At 35.5% G+C, this 19000-nt stretch overlaps 1 protein-coding gene and 1 pseudogene across 1 annotated transcript; one reads left to right on the top strand and one right to left on the bottom strand.

Annotated features, from left to right (window-relative positions):
• The first annotated feature begins 1061 nt into the window (after window positions 1–1061).
• On the top strand, window positions 1062–12702 carry LOC101290440 (short/branched chain specific acyl-CoA dehydrogenase, mitochondrial-like; annotated as a pseudogene).
• A 2601-nt stretch (window positions 12703–15303) lies between these two features.
• Window positions 15304–17837, bottom strand: LOC101277739 (NF-kappa-B-activating protein-like). The gene has a single exon (XM_033421630.2). The coding sequence runs from the start codon at window positions 17765–17767 to the stop codon at window positions 16523–16525; it is 1245 nt and encodes a 414-aa protein (XP_033277521.2). The 5' UTR covers window positions 17768–17837; the 3' UTR covers window positions 15304–16522.
• Between the last annotated feature and the right edge of the window lie 1163 nt (window positions 17838–19000).

Here is a 19000-nt window from a genome sequence, read left to right as displayed (position 1 = left end):
AAAGCAATGAGTGACTGGATAATTTTTACAATACTTGGCTGAGAGAGAAGTCAAAAATCCCAGAAAACCTAAAATAAAAATGTAGGGAGGCTATAAAGAGACAATTTAGACAAGAACCCCAAATGACTCATGTATATAATGGATGCACTGAATGAGTTGACTTTAATGGGGCACAAATAAGCAATGGCTTTATTTTTATTCTACTCCTGTGTTCAGTTAGGCTCTGCCAGTTCTCTCACATCTACTCTTTGATGATCTCAGTGAATCCCAGAGATTTCCTTTTATTTTTGTTTTGCAATTGGTCTAATTTTGGTGGTTGCTATTTATCTTAAGATATTATAAAGTCCTGTCCAATGCTCTGTCAAACTTTAATCTAACAGCAAATACAACAACTTATTTTATTCTGGGCTCACAGTAGAACTGTGGCTTAGCATCCTTCCCAAGAGAAAGTATGGGAGCATGATTTATTCTTCTTTATACGCTTTCAGTCATCTTCCCTTCCCTACCCTGAAGCTTGTGTTTCTTACAGAGTTGTATGATGGGTGTAGTTAATAGAAAATGGGAAAAAGCATTTCATTTATGTGGTGTAAGTAGTAGTTCTTTCTGTGGATATTGATGCTCTTTGTGAACAGGAAATACAATTTCCTGTGTGATACAATTTGAGGGCTCATTCAGATAAGCCTATAAGGTTCAGCAGATAATCAGCTAAGTCTCCTCTCTTCATAGTCATGGCAGACTTCACCAAGGAGCTGTCTCGCAGACCCTGTGCGAGGCTTGCTTGAGTTGCCAGTAGCAAGAACCCTGAGGGGTAGGATCACAAGAAGTCAACTTTCATGAAAATGCACTTCCCACATAAGGTATCTGTCTTTCTATGCCTTAATAAGGCCTCCCAAAAATGTAAATTGAAGAAGGGGATCCTAGAAACAGCAACATTCAAATGCCTGTGATAGAGCTCTCATTGAAGTCTAAATTAAAGTAGTGGCAGTCTTATAAGGATTTTACCTGTTTACATCATCCCTTAACCTTTCATCCCAACTTATAGAAGAGCCACTAGTGCGGGAATGGATGGAGGCGGTGAGAGAGAAGGAATAACGAGAAAGCAGCTTGTGCTTCTCTTCCTGCTGCAGGTTCTTGAGCTTAAGATCAAGTTTCAAACTGGATTTGGAAGCTTTGAATTGGATGTGAGATTGATATCTTAAATTGAACTAGACTGAAAGTTTTAATGCTTGAGAATGTACTTAAATTATCAAATGAGACATTTAATAACAGAAAGTGACTAATGGGCTAAATACAGGATCAGACTGTTCAGTCAGTTAAAATCAGAGATCCCACTGGGTGTCAAGCTTTACTAAATAAATTCAAGGACATAGGCAAGCAAGAAGGTGCAGTGAAGCAGAAAGAGGTCAGGGAAACTGAGGCAGTTCCCCAGGCCCTCACCTTTCTGTGTCAGATATGCATCTCTGGCACAGGAGAGATGAGGTTCCTAATGAGTTTATAGAGTGCTTGCTTGCTTCACACAGCAAGAATTGCAATTATGACACACCTCCATTTTATATCAGAGATTGCATAGCTTACACAGAATTCTCCAGGGTATCAAGTCTCAGAGAACCTAAGTTCTACTTAGTACAGGTTATTCTTAGGCAGAGTCATCCTATGAAGCGCATTTTAATGATAAGTTCTCTTCCCCTCAGCAGATATCTTTTTTTTTTTTTTCCTATTTACTTGAGAATACATTTACAAGGAAACTAGTCTGGTTGACCTGTTTTATGTATTTTTTCCTCTGGAGGTGCTCCCCCTGTTTAACAGAATGAATGACATTCAGATAAGCTATTTTAGTTTCTCAACTGGAAAGCTCTGGAATCTTCCCAAGATGTCATTAAAAGGAAAAAAAAAAAAAACACATTAACAACATAGTGTTGAATGAATAACAAGGGCAGAATAGCAAAATGCCATTCACATATACTTAACATGTGTAGTATACACATAAAACAGCAGTATGCATTTTGCAAGGGCACATCGTTTTTCAAATATATACATATGTGTTTAAGTAAATGCCAATGGGGATCAGAGTATCCATGGATATAAAAGGAATACAATTAATATTAAATATTATAACAAGAGGGGCATTCTACTGATGGTGATAAAGTGCTTTACACTAATGAAAATGGTTACTCAATCTTTTATACCTGTGGTCTAAAAATAAATTTAGGGAGGAAGAGGAAGAGAACAATAGGATAGTCTATTCCAAAGTGTAGATGGTGAATCTGAGAACGGTTTTATTTTTGGAGTGTAGATATAATTGTTACTGTTTTGTTTTGTTTTCCTAAGGATGGGAAATATAATGACATGTTTAGAATGAGAGAAATGGACCAGTAGGGAAAGCAGTCACAGCATAGAAAGTTTCTCAGAGAGCTAAAGTAGGTAAAAAGCTAATGATTGGACATATGAAAATGGAAACCCCAAAATTCTGATTTCAAGTTCAGTATTTTTTGTAGCATATTTGTAATTTTGTCCATGAAAATGTAAAATCATTCAATCTATTAGATACATGGAATTATCTCATGTTCAATCCTGATCTGTTTATAAAGTATCAATTTCTGTGTTTATTTTGACTTATTGTACAAGTTGAAATGTTTACTCAAATATGCTTTTAACATGTACATCAGGCTATGTTATGACTATGCTGTGAAAACTCTGGAAAAGAGTATAGGTATATTGAAAAGTTGTATCAGATTTAAGGCTAGACATCTTCAGCAAAAATTTACGTTCGAGTCACCATATTTCAAATTATTTTTATGATATGTACTGACTTTTACTCAATTACGGTACATATTTTTATTTTTATAGTTAACTCACTGTATACATTAGACATTTTACAAACAGTTAAACAGAATTATAAAACCAGTATTAATTATTGCATGTGCTTTAATTTCTTTTATATTACTTAGCAACTTAGAAATATTATGTCTTCTTAATTCAGTAAAGGCTTATTCTTGGTAGCATTTACTATTATGAAAGTGCATAGTTTGATATTCTATGGTATGAGTAAGCCTATCTCCAGTGTCTAAACTCTCAGATATGAAATTTTATTTTTAAATGAAGACTATCCCATAAAATGTTCATATTTTTCCATAACTACACTATAATAATCCCTATAATTTCACATTCAATCTGTAGTCATTTTTCATAAATATACAATAATTATAATAGAAAATTCATCTATAATCTCAAATATCTATATTGACTTAAATATAAATTCTAAATCCCTTCTTACAATAAAAATTGAGTGATTAATCTTCATATAGGCATAGTTCAACTCTGTATATGAATATACAGGTAAGACTATCATCATTCCTAGAAAAACCTACAAGTAATCTTATTGGTGACATCCAAACATGTTTTAAGAAATTCTCCTTTCTTAGTATGACAAACGTGGTATAAAGATGATGAGTTTACTACAATGTATATCTTTCCTTCCTTTCTTCCATCTTCTCTAGTTTTAGTTTTCTTTTTTTTTTCCATCATTAAAACTGCTAACTGCTTAATGAATGATCAGAAGCAATGATACAAGAAATGAAGAAAGCAATAATGGTCAGAGAAGAAAATTATTTAAAAAAAAGTAGCATCATGTAAAGTTACTTTATCACTGAACTGGACTTCTACTAAAAAAAAAAAAAACAAGTGGGGGAAACAAAAGAGGTTTGATAAATGGATGCAATCAACTACAGATAAATGACCACAATGATCTGACTTGTTCACTTATGAGCTTCTGAGAAACAGTTAATCTCAATGAAGCCTGCTGGGTTTTTCTTTGCTTTTGGTCAAATCTTCATATAATTTATTCTTTCCTTGAACACAACTAGTAAAAGTGAACAAGAATACAAATTAACCATTTAATAAAGAGTTTCCAGAAACACACACACAGGTAAACACTTCTTTTTTTCCTCATTTTAATACAAGTATGTCATCATTATACTGTTTTCTATATTAATGATTTTATATTTCTGATGTAGCTCTGTTTCCCTATCTACCTACCTATCTATCTAATAGAATTGCTGTCCATGTTATGAATATCTACTTTTAATCAAGTTTCTTTTCTTATGCTGCAGATAAATATTGCCATTTAAAATTACTTTCTCAAACTAGTTACTATTTCATCCACATTAGTTCATCTGCTACTTTCCTTTATTATTCACTCTTCCTGACTTTGTGCGAGTTTTACCATTTAAAAAGCCTTTCCCTACTTTTTCTCCTCTTCACCTTTGTATTCATTACATTATTGAGCCTTCTCAAAAAACTTCTAGATTAAATGTACCTTACCATGATTATGCCTTTATTTTCTTTCTGTTTAGAATGTATGACCCATATAATTTATTACTTAGAATTATAGTATTTTAAATGTACTAATGCCAATCAAATGTGCTTATGTTGTTTAAAATCAAGGATTTTTGAAATCAAGGATCAACATTTCTGCCTTTTTCTATTAATTTTCTTTCTTCCCCCCGAATGCCTAGCCGACACCAAGAACACATTAAGGACATTCAATAACTGCTTGTTAAATGAAAGAAAGAATGAATATTTGACAATTGCCTAGAAAACCATGAGAGTATCCTTTGGACCTAAAAACATTATACTAGCATCTTCCAGGAATGCCAGAGTTAAGAATATAATTACTAATATCAACAAAAATTTATTTTTTCTGGATAATGTTTTGTTTTCTGAGCAAAATCCTGATGTACTTTGAAAGTTAGGCCTGATGTTAACCTCAAGAGTATATGATAGATAGAGAACCAAGTTTATGGAACCAAGTTTGAACCCAGGAACCCAAACTACCCATTCTTATGTCAGACCATCCTTTTTTATTTTTGAGTTCTTAACTCCCTTAGCTTTATCCCCCTTTTCTGTGAAATTAAGGGTTTGAGTAGACAATCTTTAAGGCCGCTTCTAGTTCTAAACTCTTATACTTTATTAACCACAACTTGTTGCCTCAGTTGGCTCAGAGGTTCAGCTTAAACATCTACTGGGGACATTCTAGCTTTTAACACGGAGCAGAGGTAAAGGAAAAGGAAAAGTGGGTAGGCGTGTTAACAAAAGCAAGCTGAGAACAAGAAAAGGTAAGGGCAATTAAAACTCCCAGAATAACCACATGGTAGTTTGTTTCAGTTCAATTTCTTTTCTGTTGTATTTTGTTGGCAAATATGGCCGTTAATGAAACATAAAGACCAAGCTTTATTTTAATAGTTTTCCCCCTCTTTTCTCTCAAGTCTCTCTGTCTCTCTTTTATATACCATAGCTCAATCTAATATTCCACCCTCTTTTCTTCCCCTCTCTAAAAGGAGGCAAACTATACTGACAGAAGAAAAGATTAAAATGTTGCTAAGTGGAATGGTCAAAAAATTTACAATTACCTGGACATTTTAAGAAAGATGAAATTAGTTGTTGATACAGATGACATGAATTACAGATAATTCATTTGTCCAATACCTAAGCCCTATATAGGCATCCTGGATCTTGGCAGGTGAAAGGGGTGTTTATATCTCAGGAAGCCATGAGAGTGTCAAGTGCCTAGGAATATTAATTTTCTTCCTCTGACAAATATTTCCTCTGACAATAATGTTGTGAACTTTAGTTCAAATTATTTTCCTAACATTCATATACTCACTGCATTTTTTTTGTTTTACTTCCAAAAAATATGAAAGTTGAATTGCTAAACAAAAGCAATGAGTTCCATTATACTTTTATATCAATGAGGGTCCAGTTAAGAGACAAAAAATACACTAGTAATTTAAACAAGGAATCTTTATTATAAAGAATCATTAACTTATACAAAGCCTTTAACTACTAAAAGAGATATAAGGAACTCTATGGAGTCCAGAATTTGCAAGTGCAAATAAACACGTTATACTATTACTAAGTTGAAGGATACTGGACAGTGAAAGAAACTGAGGACTTAGGAGAGGTTCCTCCACCCAAGGCTGAGATTTCAAACTCTTTGCAGAAGGCATGGCTAGAGAGAGACAAGCAGTCTTCCAGTGGCAACAAAGCTTTCTGGAGGATGCAGGCCAGTGCTGATCTACAGAAACGGTCTGCCATTGCCAGAGGAAGTGGGCAGATGTGAGCTGGTCTGTAGAAGTAAGTTACGTGTTGGTGAGGCAGTTGCCTGAGGTCTCAGCTGGACCTTCTTTAGAAGCAACCTCATAAAGGATAGTCAGTTGCTTGATGATGGATGAAGTTCATCTGTAAAAGCAGCCAGCCAGGTAGGAAGAGCATGGCTTAAAAGTAAGGGCACAGCTCCTGTGAAAGACAGTGAGGCTAGAAACTGTCTATAAAGTCTCATGAAGTGAGAGCCACCAAGCCTCACCTCCTGCACTTGATAAAATATGGAGGCAGCACCCAACCTGAGGGAAGTGGCTTCTTGTCACTATCACCTCACTATGTCGCTCCAGCACTCGTTATTGAAACAAAAGCCCAACAACGTACCAGCTAGAGAAACAGAAATACGTACAGGGTCCACAAAACTGGGAAAAAGAAGGTTGGGTTTGGAGCGGAGAGACTATAAATGATAGCTGGCCCAATCTTTTATCACTGAACACCTTGCCTTAAAAAAATTGAACTTATTATCCCTAGAGCTTACCGGAGAGGGAATCTAGATCAGTGCTTTATTCTACCATTTACTTTGCCATTTATTGTACCTTTTATGTTCCTCATTTAAAGTAATCTGGAGGCATGCTAGCATCATTTCAATACCAAAACATATGATGACAGTCTATTAGGTTGAAAGAAGAAACCTGTGTTTACTTGATTTCAACCAAATATTTTAATAAAATGCTTATTTTGGCAGGTTCAGGTACCTCACTAACCAATAAAATCTGTGCACGTATGCCTTTCTAAATTTCTTCCCCAAAATATATGTTTATATTAGTGGGGACATGGGATTAGAAATAGGAAAAACATATATACGTATACATATAAAACATATATACATGTATACATATAATGAAAAATCATTCCCAAATGTGATTTTAGCCTATATTTTGGTCTTATTCTCAAGAGATTAAAGTTAAAGACATTACTGATTATAGAATTTCAGATATTGTTCATTGCATGTATTCAGTGAAAAGAAGATTTATCAATGTCCAGAGACACTTGTTCACTCACTAATATTTCATAACTGGATGGTGGCAGATTGGTCTAGAACTAAAGTCTTATTCTTTAAATCTCAGTTCTTTCTTCATATTGTGTGCATTAGAAAGAGCTAATAATAGGTACAGAGTTTACCATACCATCCTTTCAGAATTAAATAATACTGCCTCTCACCGGCAGGGATACAGTGACATAATAAAACATTACTTAAAGCTCCATATTATGTACATTTTACTTCACATAAAATAGTTTATTTTAATCTAAGTAATATAAAATCTCTAGCTCAGATATCTTTAAAAATTAGCAGAACATGTAACCTGATGAGGAAACATTTAAAGGGGACATAATATGTCAGGCCTATCTTCTAAAATTTAAGCCACTTCATTTTTCCTTTTTTTTTTAAACTTTCTTTGCTAAATATAGGTTATTTGATCTTATTTTCACATTCCCTTGAGATTTTAAGAAAATAATTTTTTCTTTTCTTTGGTTCATGAAGAAATGGCAGGAGAAAATTAAGACTGATAGCACAATACATCAGAGGCTCAAGAAATTACCTGAGATATCTCTGCACAGCTGTGTGACAAATGCCACTCACCTCCCTTGCCTCCTTTAAAATGTTTCTTTGTTTGATATAAATGATATAGTAGTCACTATGTAAGGACAGACTATGACCAGAAGTCAACTGCATTAATGTAGCAGACACTTTATTCCTAGGATATATGATTTACCTCTTCTAAAGAAAAAAAAAAATTGCCATATTCTGGCATACTTTAATCTGTCAGATTTCTGGGTCAGATGACTTCCTTAAAGTGGATGGGAACAATTTATTCATAGGAAGCCAGTGTACTGGACTTTAAGGTAGGGTGATCCATTCATATTTTTAAAAGTTTTAAAGTTACATTCAGATAGGAAAACGGCCAGCGTAGAGTATAGGAAAGACATTTCAGGTACGAATGTTAGAAAAAATTTTCTTCAGAGAATGTTATACTTTCTCTCAAGAATAAGCATACTTAAATATCAATCAAATATATAACCCAACTTCAGAGAAACATTATAAGATCATTGTCTATTCCCTACCAAGGCAACACTTCCAGGCACTGTAAGTGATGTCAGGATCATATAGCATCAATAATCACACTCTTTGGTTAATGTGAATTGGAGACTTTGAAGCTGAGAAAATTAAATAGGGTATATTGATTTAGTATTTTTGAGCCTATATTCCCCAGAATTTAGAGGAAGAATGGAGCCCATAACTTTTATTTGGTGCTATTTTTGGTCAGTATTTTATACACACATGCATATATATATATATGTATATATATGTATATGTATATATATAACCATAATATTCCAGGAATTGTGCCAATACCACAGACATTTATATAGAGAACTGTTCTTGTGTTAATACAATTGCCTATGAAAGGATCTTTAGGAAATGCTAGCTATAGGCAAAATACCATTTTTCCCCTTCTAATCCAAACAGGGTATTGGAACCTTCATATTTGAAGCATCGACACGTACCTAGATACAGACTCATTAAAAGTCATTCTTAGTTCTGTCAAAGCTGTCAACATAGCATCTTACTCACGAAGTATTTTTTGATCACTCATAGTGTAACCTTAAACGCTTCAACAGAAAGTTACAGAAATAAAGCCAATAAGTTTGATTCATTCAATGCAGAATGCATTTAATGAAGCACTGTGATCATAAACTCTAGCTATTATCTACCTCTTCAAGTGGGTGAAAACTAATACAACTTTCACCCAATATGTGCCAAACAAAAGGTGCAATGAAAACTGGCATTGAAGTGTATGAGCTTTCTGACAACAGTATTAGTCATATCTTACACACTGACCTTTGTAGTGGCAGGCATATTCAGTAAGCTGTTATAAGGAGTTGGCATTTTCAGATGTAATGAATCTCTTTGATGTCTGTCACCTGCTTAACAGGACTACCATCTCTTGACTGATGAGTTTCCAGTGATGTAAAAATCCACTCAACTGCTTTATGGATTTTGCCACTATTCAGAAGACACAGTGGCTATCTCAAAGAGTTAATAATGATATTATTTGCAGCCCCAAGACACAATTATCTGTAAGAAGACAATGGAAAGAAGTGATGATTGACTAAGTTAAACTCTTTAGGTATAAGTGCCAAAGAAACATGGCTATTATTCAGAACAAGTGCTTCATATGAATAAAACTTCATTCTCAGGGGGGCTCCAAAAGTTCAGAGGCTAGCATGTTTAAATTAGGCTCTCTCTCAGTTCAATGTCAGCTCCTAATCCTGTTTTTGATTGAAAGGTATATGGCTTTCAGCGTTCATCTTTATTCTGATTTATCTTAATATGCTCAAATTCTTGAATTTAATGAAATGGATTAATGGTGGACAATTGTGCTCTTCATTCCTCCTCTGGCTTATCTGAGCAACTATCCACAGTTTTCATTAAAACTTTTCTAAGTTGGAAATTAGGTTATAATATCTGACTGTATTATCTAACATACCTCAATAGTAAGATGTGCTGTTTGTTAATTCATGTCCTTCTTTTGTATCAGTGCTTTAGCACAATATGGAATTAATGAAACCTCAATGTGATACATCCTTTCGCTCACCATAATAAGTTGCTCTAGCACATACTTACTGCATGAGAGATTGTAAAGTGATTTATTTTTAAATTTCTTTACAATCACTCTTGGAAACCCAAAGATTAGGCATGTATGCACATGTATTTGTAGATAACTATAGCTCAGAAGTAAAATTTGAAAGAAAAATACTACAGGTTCATTATATACACAAAAGAATGATTGCCAAGTCAGAACGTGGTTTTTTAACATATTTTAAATTTATCACCATGTGTAGCACTCAAGCTTTGTTCATTTCTCCCAACACTACAAAATAAATAACAGTATAGATATATTTTTAGATGGGGGTCTAGGAAGGATAATTAAAATGCAAAATTTACAATTTATTTATGATGAGAACAATCCACAGATCTTTATATACATCATAACTTTTCATGTTATTTTAACTCTTCATGGTTCTTGTTACTTTTTTTTTTTTTAACATCTTTATTGGGGTATAATTGCTTTACAATGGTGTGTTAGTTTCTGCTTTATAACAAAGTGAATCAGTCATACATAAACATATGTTCCCATATGTCTTCCCTCTTGCGTCTCCCTCCCTCCCACCCTCCCTAGGTTCTTGTTACTTTGATCTATTGTTAATTTTACAAAAAAAATCTTAAGGCTTGAAGAGACCTTAAGGATTTTCATAGGGGCTAACAAGTATATTTCCTAGATGAGGACTTTGTGGTTAATAGAGGCTACACAGCTTATCTACAACAAAAGGAAAGCAGCATGTGCAGGCCAAAGACTAGAACCCAGACCTTCAAACTTTCCACTATTTCTTTTCCTCTGCATTACATCCTTTTCTGTGGAATGGTATGGAAGATATATTATGTTATTCTTTAGTCACTATGCTAAAGACTGAATATGTATGCCCCGTCCCCACTGCCCAAGTTCATATGTTGAAACCTGATACCCAATGTGATGGTATTTAGAGATGGGACCTTTGATTAGGTCATTAGGTCCCATGTCAAAATACCATCACATTGAATGAGATCAAAAGACACTCTGAAGAGACTCTTACAAAAGAGATTCCAGAGAGTTCCCACTCCCCTGTTACCATGTGAGGACACAATGAAAAGACTGTGTATGAACCAAGAAGCTGGCTCTCACCAGGCATATCTGCTGGTACCTTGATCTTGGACTTGCCAGTCTCCAGAAGTATAAGAAATAAATTTATTTTGTTTAAAAGTTACCCAATCTATGATATTTTTGTTAGAGCAGCTGAAACAGACTAGAAATACACTATCAGACATTTAATTTTCATTTCGCTTATCTTGTTCTGTCCCATAAACCTAATATTTTTCTATTTACTGTGTACATATACAAACCTAACAAATGCTCTTAACTATTCCTCTCCTGATAAATGTGTTGACTGTGGGTTTGCATTCAGTAAGTCAAAGGAATAATTTGTGTATCAAGTAGTAATATTACCCTGGTCCCAACTTAATTCTGAGTCACAAAACCTTAACAGGAGATATAATAGGAAAATAGTTTTGTCACTATTGAAAATGTGTGTGATTTTTAGATTTTAAAATAGTATATATCTTTAAAAATATATCTTATGCTAAAGAAATTGCAGAAACTTAAAAACATAAATATGCTTAAAACGAAAAGAATTATAGGGCGATTGTCCTGGGGCACAGAAGGAGGGAGCCACGGTTCGGCTGCTGTGTGGCAGCGCACTGTTAAGAAGAAACTTCCCAATTTGCCTGTCTTCCTGGAAAAATCCTCCTGATGTCTTAAAATCTTCCCAGCTTTGAGAAGCTGGACTCAAAGCAACAAATAATGGCCTACCCTATGCCCCTCTGCAAACATTTACAGATGAAGAGAGGATGATAAAGAGCACGGTTAAAAAATTTGTCCAGGAACAAATTGCTCCTTTGGTTTCAAAAATGGATGAAAATTCAAAAATGGAAAAATCAGTAATATGAGGATTATTTCAACAAGGGTTGATGGGTATTGAAATTGACAGAAAATATGGAGGAACAGGAGCTTCATTTTTTCCTCTATCCTAGTGATAGAGGAATTAGCCAAAGTTGATGCGTCTTTGGCTCTGGTATGTGACATCCAGAACACAGTAATTAGGAAAATATGGAACAGAAGAACAGAAGGCTATCTATTTGCCCAAGCTAGCTACGGAACAAATGGGAAGTTTCTGCCTTTCAGAGGCTGGAGCAGGTAGCGATTCATTTGCTTTGAAGACCAAACCTGATAAAAAGGGAAATTATTATGTCATCAATGGGTCAAAGATGTGGATTAGCAACGGCAAGGATGCCAAGCTCTTCATGGTGATGGAAAATGTAGACCTTACTCTTGGGTATACAGGAATTACCTGTTTCTTGGTAGATTGTCATACTGAGGGCCTTCATATAGGGAAACCAGAGAACAAAATGGGAAGCAGAGCTTCTTTTACTTGCCCATTAACATTTGAAAATGTCAAGGTTCCAGAAGCCAATATCCTGGGACAAATTGGACATGGCTATAAGTAAACCATTGGGGGTCTTAATGAAAGTAGAATAGGAATGGCTGCACAGATGCTGGGACTGGCTCAAGGATGTTTTGACTACACTATTCCATATATTAAAGAAAGGGAACAGTTTGGCAAAAGAATATTTGATTTTCAGGGATGCCAACACCAAGTGGCTCACATGGCCACCCAGCTAGAAGCTGCAAGATTACTCACATACAACGCTGCAAGGTTTTTAGAAGCTGGAAGGCCATTCATTAAAGAATCATCTATGGCCAAGTACTATGCATCAGAGATTGAGGGCCTAATAACTGGCAAATGTATCAAGTGGATGGGAGGAGTAGGCTACAACAAAAATTACCCTGTGGAAAAATACTTCCGAGATGTAAGATTGGTACAGTATATGAAGGAACTTCAAACATCTAGCTGAACACCATCCCAAAGCGCATTGATTTGGAATACTGACAGCCATGGGAGTGGGACCCCTCCCTGGTGTCACTGGTGTAAAATTTTAAACTATTGTGCCTTGTTGGGGGCTGTGTTGAATGATTTTATTTAGGCCCTTCACCTTGGATCTGGAGGTAGACCTTTCCTGTTTCCTCTTTCCAATCTGCTTAACTTAGATGCAGAAGATCATTTTTAATACTTGGAAAGAAATGCATCCATATTTTCTCCAAAACTATTTTTAAAACTCTATATGCATTATCATTCTAGCTTCAGGGTATACAGAATTTCACTCTATTAGAATTTGGAAAAATAAAGACAATATAAGTATTTCTTGCAGACATGGCTATTTTATATTCTTGTCATTGTGCATCAGTCAGAGAGATGTTTGTGCTAGTTGGCAATTCTATAGAAGAAATATATTCAATTCTAAGTTACTAAACTAGGTGAAACTGATAAAAATTTATTTAGGAAAATCTAAAAGTTTTAGTTCTGAATATCTGAAAATGAGTGGATTACATAATCGAAGAAAACATTTCAACAAAGGAAAGCAATATAATTTGTTATTATAATTTACCAGTATGAAAGGTGCATTTCATTATGATTTCAGTAGATCATTTTAAAAACAAGTCTCTACATTAGTTTTCAAGAATGAAGTTTAAATAATTTGGTTTAATAATTAGAATATACTCAATATTATAATATTCATTTTATCAATGATACAGTATTTTTCCGTCTTTAAATTGAATACTGTTTTCTCAAACTTAGTTATTGAACCTTATCATGAATAGTAATTCAGAAATTATATTTTGGTTCAGTGATTCTCAAGGGGGGATGTCTTTTCCCCATAAAGGAGTGTATTAAAATCTTGTAAGGAATGAGGGATAGAAGGGAGCTGTAGAGTTCGAAAAGCATATTTGGTAATATAAAAAATGATGTTTCTGGGAAGGCAAAAATAAATCTGTTGTTTTACAGTCAAATTATGGAAAGGCAAAGCTCAGCAAATATATGGCTGGTGATGCCATTTCTTCAGTATCAGGGATTCTCAATCAGGAGAAGAGACCTTGTAGGGTAAAAATCCTCAGTCCCCTCAGGAGGGAGGAGGACAGTGAAGGGTGTTTTATATTTTCTGGAAGGGGGCACGGGTTAGAGATGTTGGAAAATGTTTCAAGGCTCATAGAGTTGCTTAAAGTAATCACTGCTGTCAAAGGGGAAGCACTTTAATGAAAAAATAATGTTTATTAAGGAAACGACATTTTCAAAGTAATTTTGCTTTGCACATTCATGTTCATCGAATTGGATTAATTTCTATAATGGATACTGTAGTTAAATATTCAGAACTGTGTAAATACAATTGAGATAGGAATTACATTAAAATATTAGGAAGAAATACGGACAAATTTATTCCTTAGATTAAAAAAGATAAAGTCTACTTGATTTTCAGATAGGGAGCTGATGGAAGCCAGTCATTCAGTGTTTTAGAACAAAAAGACAGTAATCTGATAAGGAAAGTAGGAGATGGAGGAAATGCCCTAAAGGGGGGCTTGGACATCTTTAATTTCTGTGATTATGTGAGAGAGGTGGGCTTTTCAGATAATGGAATAGAAGCCAATGTTAGTAAAAAGAATCCCAGCTTCCTCCTGCAGAGTTACAAACACGTGAAACTACAATAAGCCTCCTTCAGATTAGCAGCATGAGGGAGGCTCCCGTGTACATCTAGACCGTGAATTTATAGTTCATATTGATACAGTTCTAATTGTGTGTATATTTTTTGTGCAGGTTCACAAATAACAGTTGAAAACTATGTATTGTAGTTAATATCTGTACCTGCCTTCTTCTATTAGTGAATTGTGTTATTGTACCATTTACCAAAGAGGATGGTGTGGGTTTCCCGCATAGTTCTTCCATTATAGCTTTTCTTAATAACCATGACTTTGGGGGTCTTGAGTTTGTGTCTAGTGGAGGACAAGCTTGTTTACCTCTTGAAGCTTGTCATTACTGTTTATTAATCTGAGGATAGGGCTGTCATGGGGCTCAGAAGGAAGAGACTTGAACACAAGCAACAAGTTGTATTTGTGTGGTAGAGCTGGACTCAACCCAACTGCCAAGTTAGTATTGTTAGACATTTCACTTTACAACACAAAAATGAATCGGTGTCAAAGATTTTAGAATTATGGAAAGCTAAATCTATAAAGAGTTTAGAGAACCATCCAGCCAACTCTCTCATTTTAAGAGTGAATGATTCATATAGCCCAGAATACTTGCCCAAGGTCATCCATCCAGGGCCAAAGATAAGACAAGGATCCAAATGTACTAGCTCCCAATTCAGTGCTCTTCCTACTGTTTACTACTGTCTCTGTTCAACAAATTTTGGATTTCCTCCTTGTTATGTCTCAATACTCTTATTGATTTATTTTAAGTTTAACTGATAAAGAATTAACACTTCAGAAGTGTTAAGATTGATCAGTGTCATTACTTACATATTTTAATCACCTGCCAAACACACTGGCTCTGCTAGGATGTAACTGGTATGTCAAATGTAAAGATTATTGTGTGTGATCACTTGGTTTTATGATTATGATGTGTTTTAGTAAATGCACTAGTTATATCCTTGCTGATGTATTTTTGCTGATCTTTCTTTTTTTTTTATTAGCAAATCTCATTTTTAATTCCAATCACACATACCCATCATTTTGGCATTCAGTGCTACATATATATTTTACATAAAAATCCCATTTCTTGAAGAGGATGAACAAATCCTTACATGCCTCTGGTAATATCATTTTCCACTAAAAGTTTGATGTCTTTTGAAGAACATTATTTTCCACTTGTTAAAAAAAATATATCTTTCAAAGCACTTTAAAAATACAAAAATTTTACATGTGTTAAGATGTTATAATTTATGGGGTTAAATAAATGCAGTGTACTCTTCAAAAAAACACTTAAAAAAAACTTTAAAACTATTATAAGGAGAGAGGGCATTTTATAACAGCAAAGTCAGAAATTCCCCATCACTCAGATAATTTAAATTTATCCTAGGCACATAATAATGCAGCTCAAAACAACCTTAACAAAAACAGCCAAAACTTCTACTATCCCCTCCCCCTTCACTCGTATGTCCTAACAACTAAACTTTAACAAAAGGAGGGAAGGAAAAAGATCACGATCTCACAGTCCCAGAATTTTCCATTTCCCCCAAACTTAAAAGCCAACAGTAGCCATAAAAAAGTGAGAAAGTGAGGGGTTCTATATGAAGTTACAGATTAAACTGAATGACAGATGTAAAAAATAAACTGAAAAGTTTAACAATGCTTAAAATGAAATCTGCTTATTACAAAGGACAGACTTTAAAAACGTTTAACATCATTTTAGCTTCATCCTTATGAAGCAACCAAGTTAAAACAATGAAAACAATGACTCATTATATTTTTCCTTATTAAACTCCTGATCATTGTTGACTCCCATCCATTTCTAGTATTCGAATAATGATCTAAACACAGCTTAGATAGAAATAATGTACTTACATTGGCACAACAGGAGACTTCCCAATATTTTATATTTGAAATAACCATTTTTAATAAGCCTATTAAGAATTTTAAAACTAATGTTCACATTTTCAATTCAACAAGTCTGTGGGTTAGTTTGCTTTTTGGTTTGTTTGTTGGTTTTGGGGTGGAGGCATCAATAAGCAGCTTTTTATAGAAGGACTGAAAGAATTAAATAGAAGGCACAGTAGCACTGTAAAGCTTTTTCAGATCATGGTAATCTTTTTGTGTGTATATATGGAACCCAAACTTTCTTTTTTGTTGTTAAAAATGTCTGATGAACAATCAGAAAATCCTTATTTGTCCTCTTTCCCTTTAGTTTTTCTGTATACCATCTCTCGAAAACTGGCCAGAATCTTGTTTTCTCTCTTTCTTCTCTCTTCTTGGTTAAAGGATGCAAGGGCTCTCTTCTCATCAGCACTATAGATCTGGTTCTCTTTTCGCAGTCGCACAGCCTCCATTCGGCGATGCCTGCTACCACTCATTACGTAACCCGAGCATTCAAATGATGCAATTTCTTCACTTGTCAAGCCAATTTCACCTCTTCGTGGGATACGTTTTCCAGCTTTTACATATTCAGCCATAGCTGCACCTTCACCAGGTAACAGAGCATGGCCATAGTTCAAAGGTTTATCATCTTGAGAGGCAAGTGTTTTGGGAGCCTCTGGACCAATCAAATCTGAGGGTTCTTCAGGCTTTGATCGATCCTTCCAGGGATTCTCCAGAAACTCTTCTTGGGACTCTTTAGAACATGAATCACTGGAATCTTTTCTGCTCTTCTTAGACTTATTTTTCTTATATTTCTTCCATCTGCGTTTCTTCTTCTTTTCCTTTTTCTTGGCTTTCTTTGCTCTCCTTTTTGTATCTTCATCACTGGAGTCTGTTTCAGAATCAGAGTCACTGTCACTATCATTAGAATACTTCTTGTGTTTTCTTTTAGACGACTTTTTCTTCCTCCTTTTCTTGGACCTTTCTTTTAAATGACTAGACTTCTTCTTTTCTTCTTCTGAAGTAGAAGCTGAAGTGGTGCTTTTCTTTGGCTCCTCGTCCTCTACTGGTGTATGTTCATCAGAGTCTGGTTCTGGATTCTTTGGAGAAAGTCCCCATACTTCAGGAGCTCCTAAGTCTCCAATCCTCTCTCTCTCACTTAATCTCTTCTGCCGCAGGCTCTCTTCCCTCTCCTTGTCCAGGAGGCTAGGCCATGGCTTGTCGCTCCCGCAGGGGCGTGAGTAGCCGCCATAATAGGCGGACGAGGAGGCAGAAGCGAAAGGGGCGCCCCGCGGCGCGGAGGGCCGCTCTTGAGAGCGTGACCGCGAGCGGCAGCGGTAGGACTGGTTTTGGGAGCCTTGGCTGGGGCCACTCAGTTGATGGCTAAAGCCATTCCGGTCCCCGGACCGAGAGCAAGAGTGCGAGCGAGAGCGGCGGCCCCGCGGGGAGCGAGAGGTTTTGCTGGGCTTAGGGCTCTTTGACGAACTGCGACGCTTCCCCCCGGAGCCCGAGACCTCCCAGTCCGGGCTGCGGGAGCCAGACACCGGATCCATAGCTGTTGCTGGGTCCCCGAAGCCGTGGGAGAAGGGCGCGCTCTCGCGAGCTGGGAGAATCTCCGTTGCCTTGGCTCCCAGGACCAGCAGCCGCGACACAAACCCGAGCCCGAGAAAACCTTGGAAACAGTTCCGAGTACGTCGGCAAATTCCTTCCCCGTACCTAGGCGGTCCTGCCAATGGGACGGGATGTGTGTATCCGTATCTGATCTTTCATAAAGTGAAACTTTTGTTGTAATGGTACATATCAAACTGTAATCAATGTTACAAAATCAGCATTCTATGGAGAATGAAAAAATAAAGCACTAACTGGAAAAAAAAAAAGAATTATAGAGCACTCCTGCTGCAGTATTTTATGACATATTTTGGAAAACCAGAAGCAGAGTCAGAATCAACTTTGAAGACTAAGAGAGTGAAAGCTTAGATTTTCAGAAGAACAAATAGCCTACATCCTCCAATCCCCTCATTTTAATGCTAAAAATAAGGAAATGATCCTGATCCTAAATTGCTATGGTCATGATGCTGGACCCTGACATACATGCCAATCTTCCAAGAGTCAACAAAGTCAATAAAACTTCTTAAAGTGTTAAAAGTGTTCAAATATTTTAGACTTGGTCTGACATTGGTATACTTATTTTGAATTTGGCTTTGATAAATTCATATTAAGTTTAAAAGACAATTATTTAGTTAAGTGGTACAAAAGAAATCAACAATGATTAGTTTTTAAAAAGAAGGAAGGAAAACTGTTCTTTTGTTATTACATCTGAAATATATGGCAAATACGTAAGTCTGGTACTTTAATAACTTTCTACCCTGATGTGAATTTCTTCACTTTCAATAGCGCTTTACTACGTCATCTTTAAAATGAACATAAAATAAAATAGAAAGCAAGTTTTACGGGAGATCACAACATATTCCCATGAGACTCCAAATCCACATAGGCTACTGAAACACCTAAAACAAGTACTAAGAAAATAGAGAAAAACAAAAGGCACTCCACAAGTAGGCGATGATCTTGAACCAAACTGAAGCCCTCTGGGAGGACTATACTAAAAATTAAATATTAAGCAATAATTTAAAATGAAGTTTGGCTTCATTTGATTCTGATGTATTATTTCAAGTTTATTCCTCTTTTTCTAAATTGAATGTTCTTGATTCTATCATTACAGCTAATTCAATTAGTAAACCTAAAGTCAGGTAGTAAAGAGATACATGTAAGGGATGTTAAGTAGA

The sequence above is a fragment of the Orcinus orca genome, chromosome 4, assembly GCF_937001465.1.
Source record: "Orcinus orca chromosome 4, mOrcOrc1.1, whole genome shotgun sequence".
Lineage (NCBI taxonomy): Eukaryota > Metazoa > Chordata > Mammalia > Artiodactyla > Delphinidae > Orcinus > Orcinus orca.
Note: the sequence above shows the minus strand (reverse complement) of the source record. Positions and strands in the feature narration are given on the sequence as shown.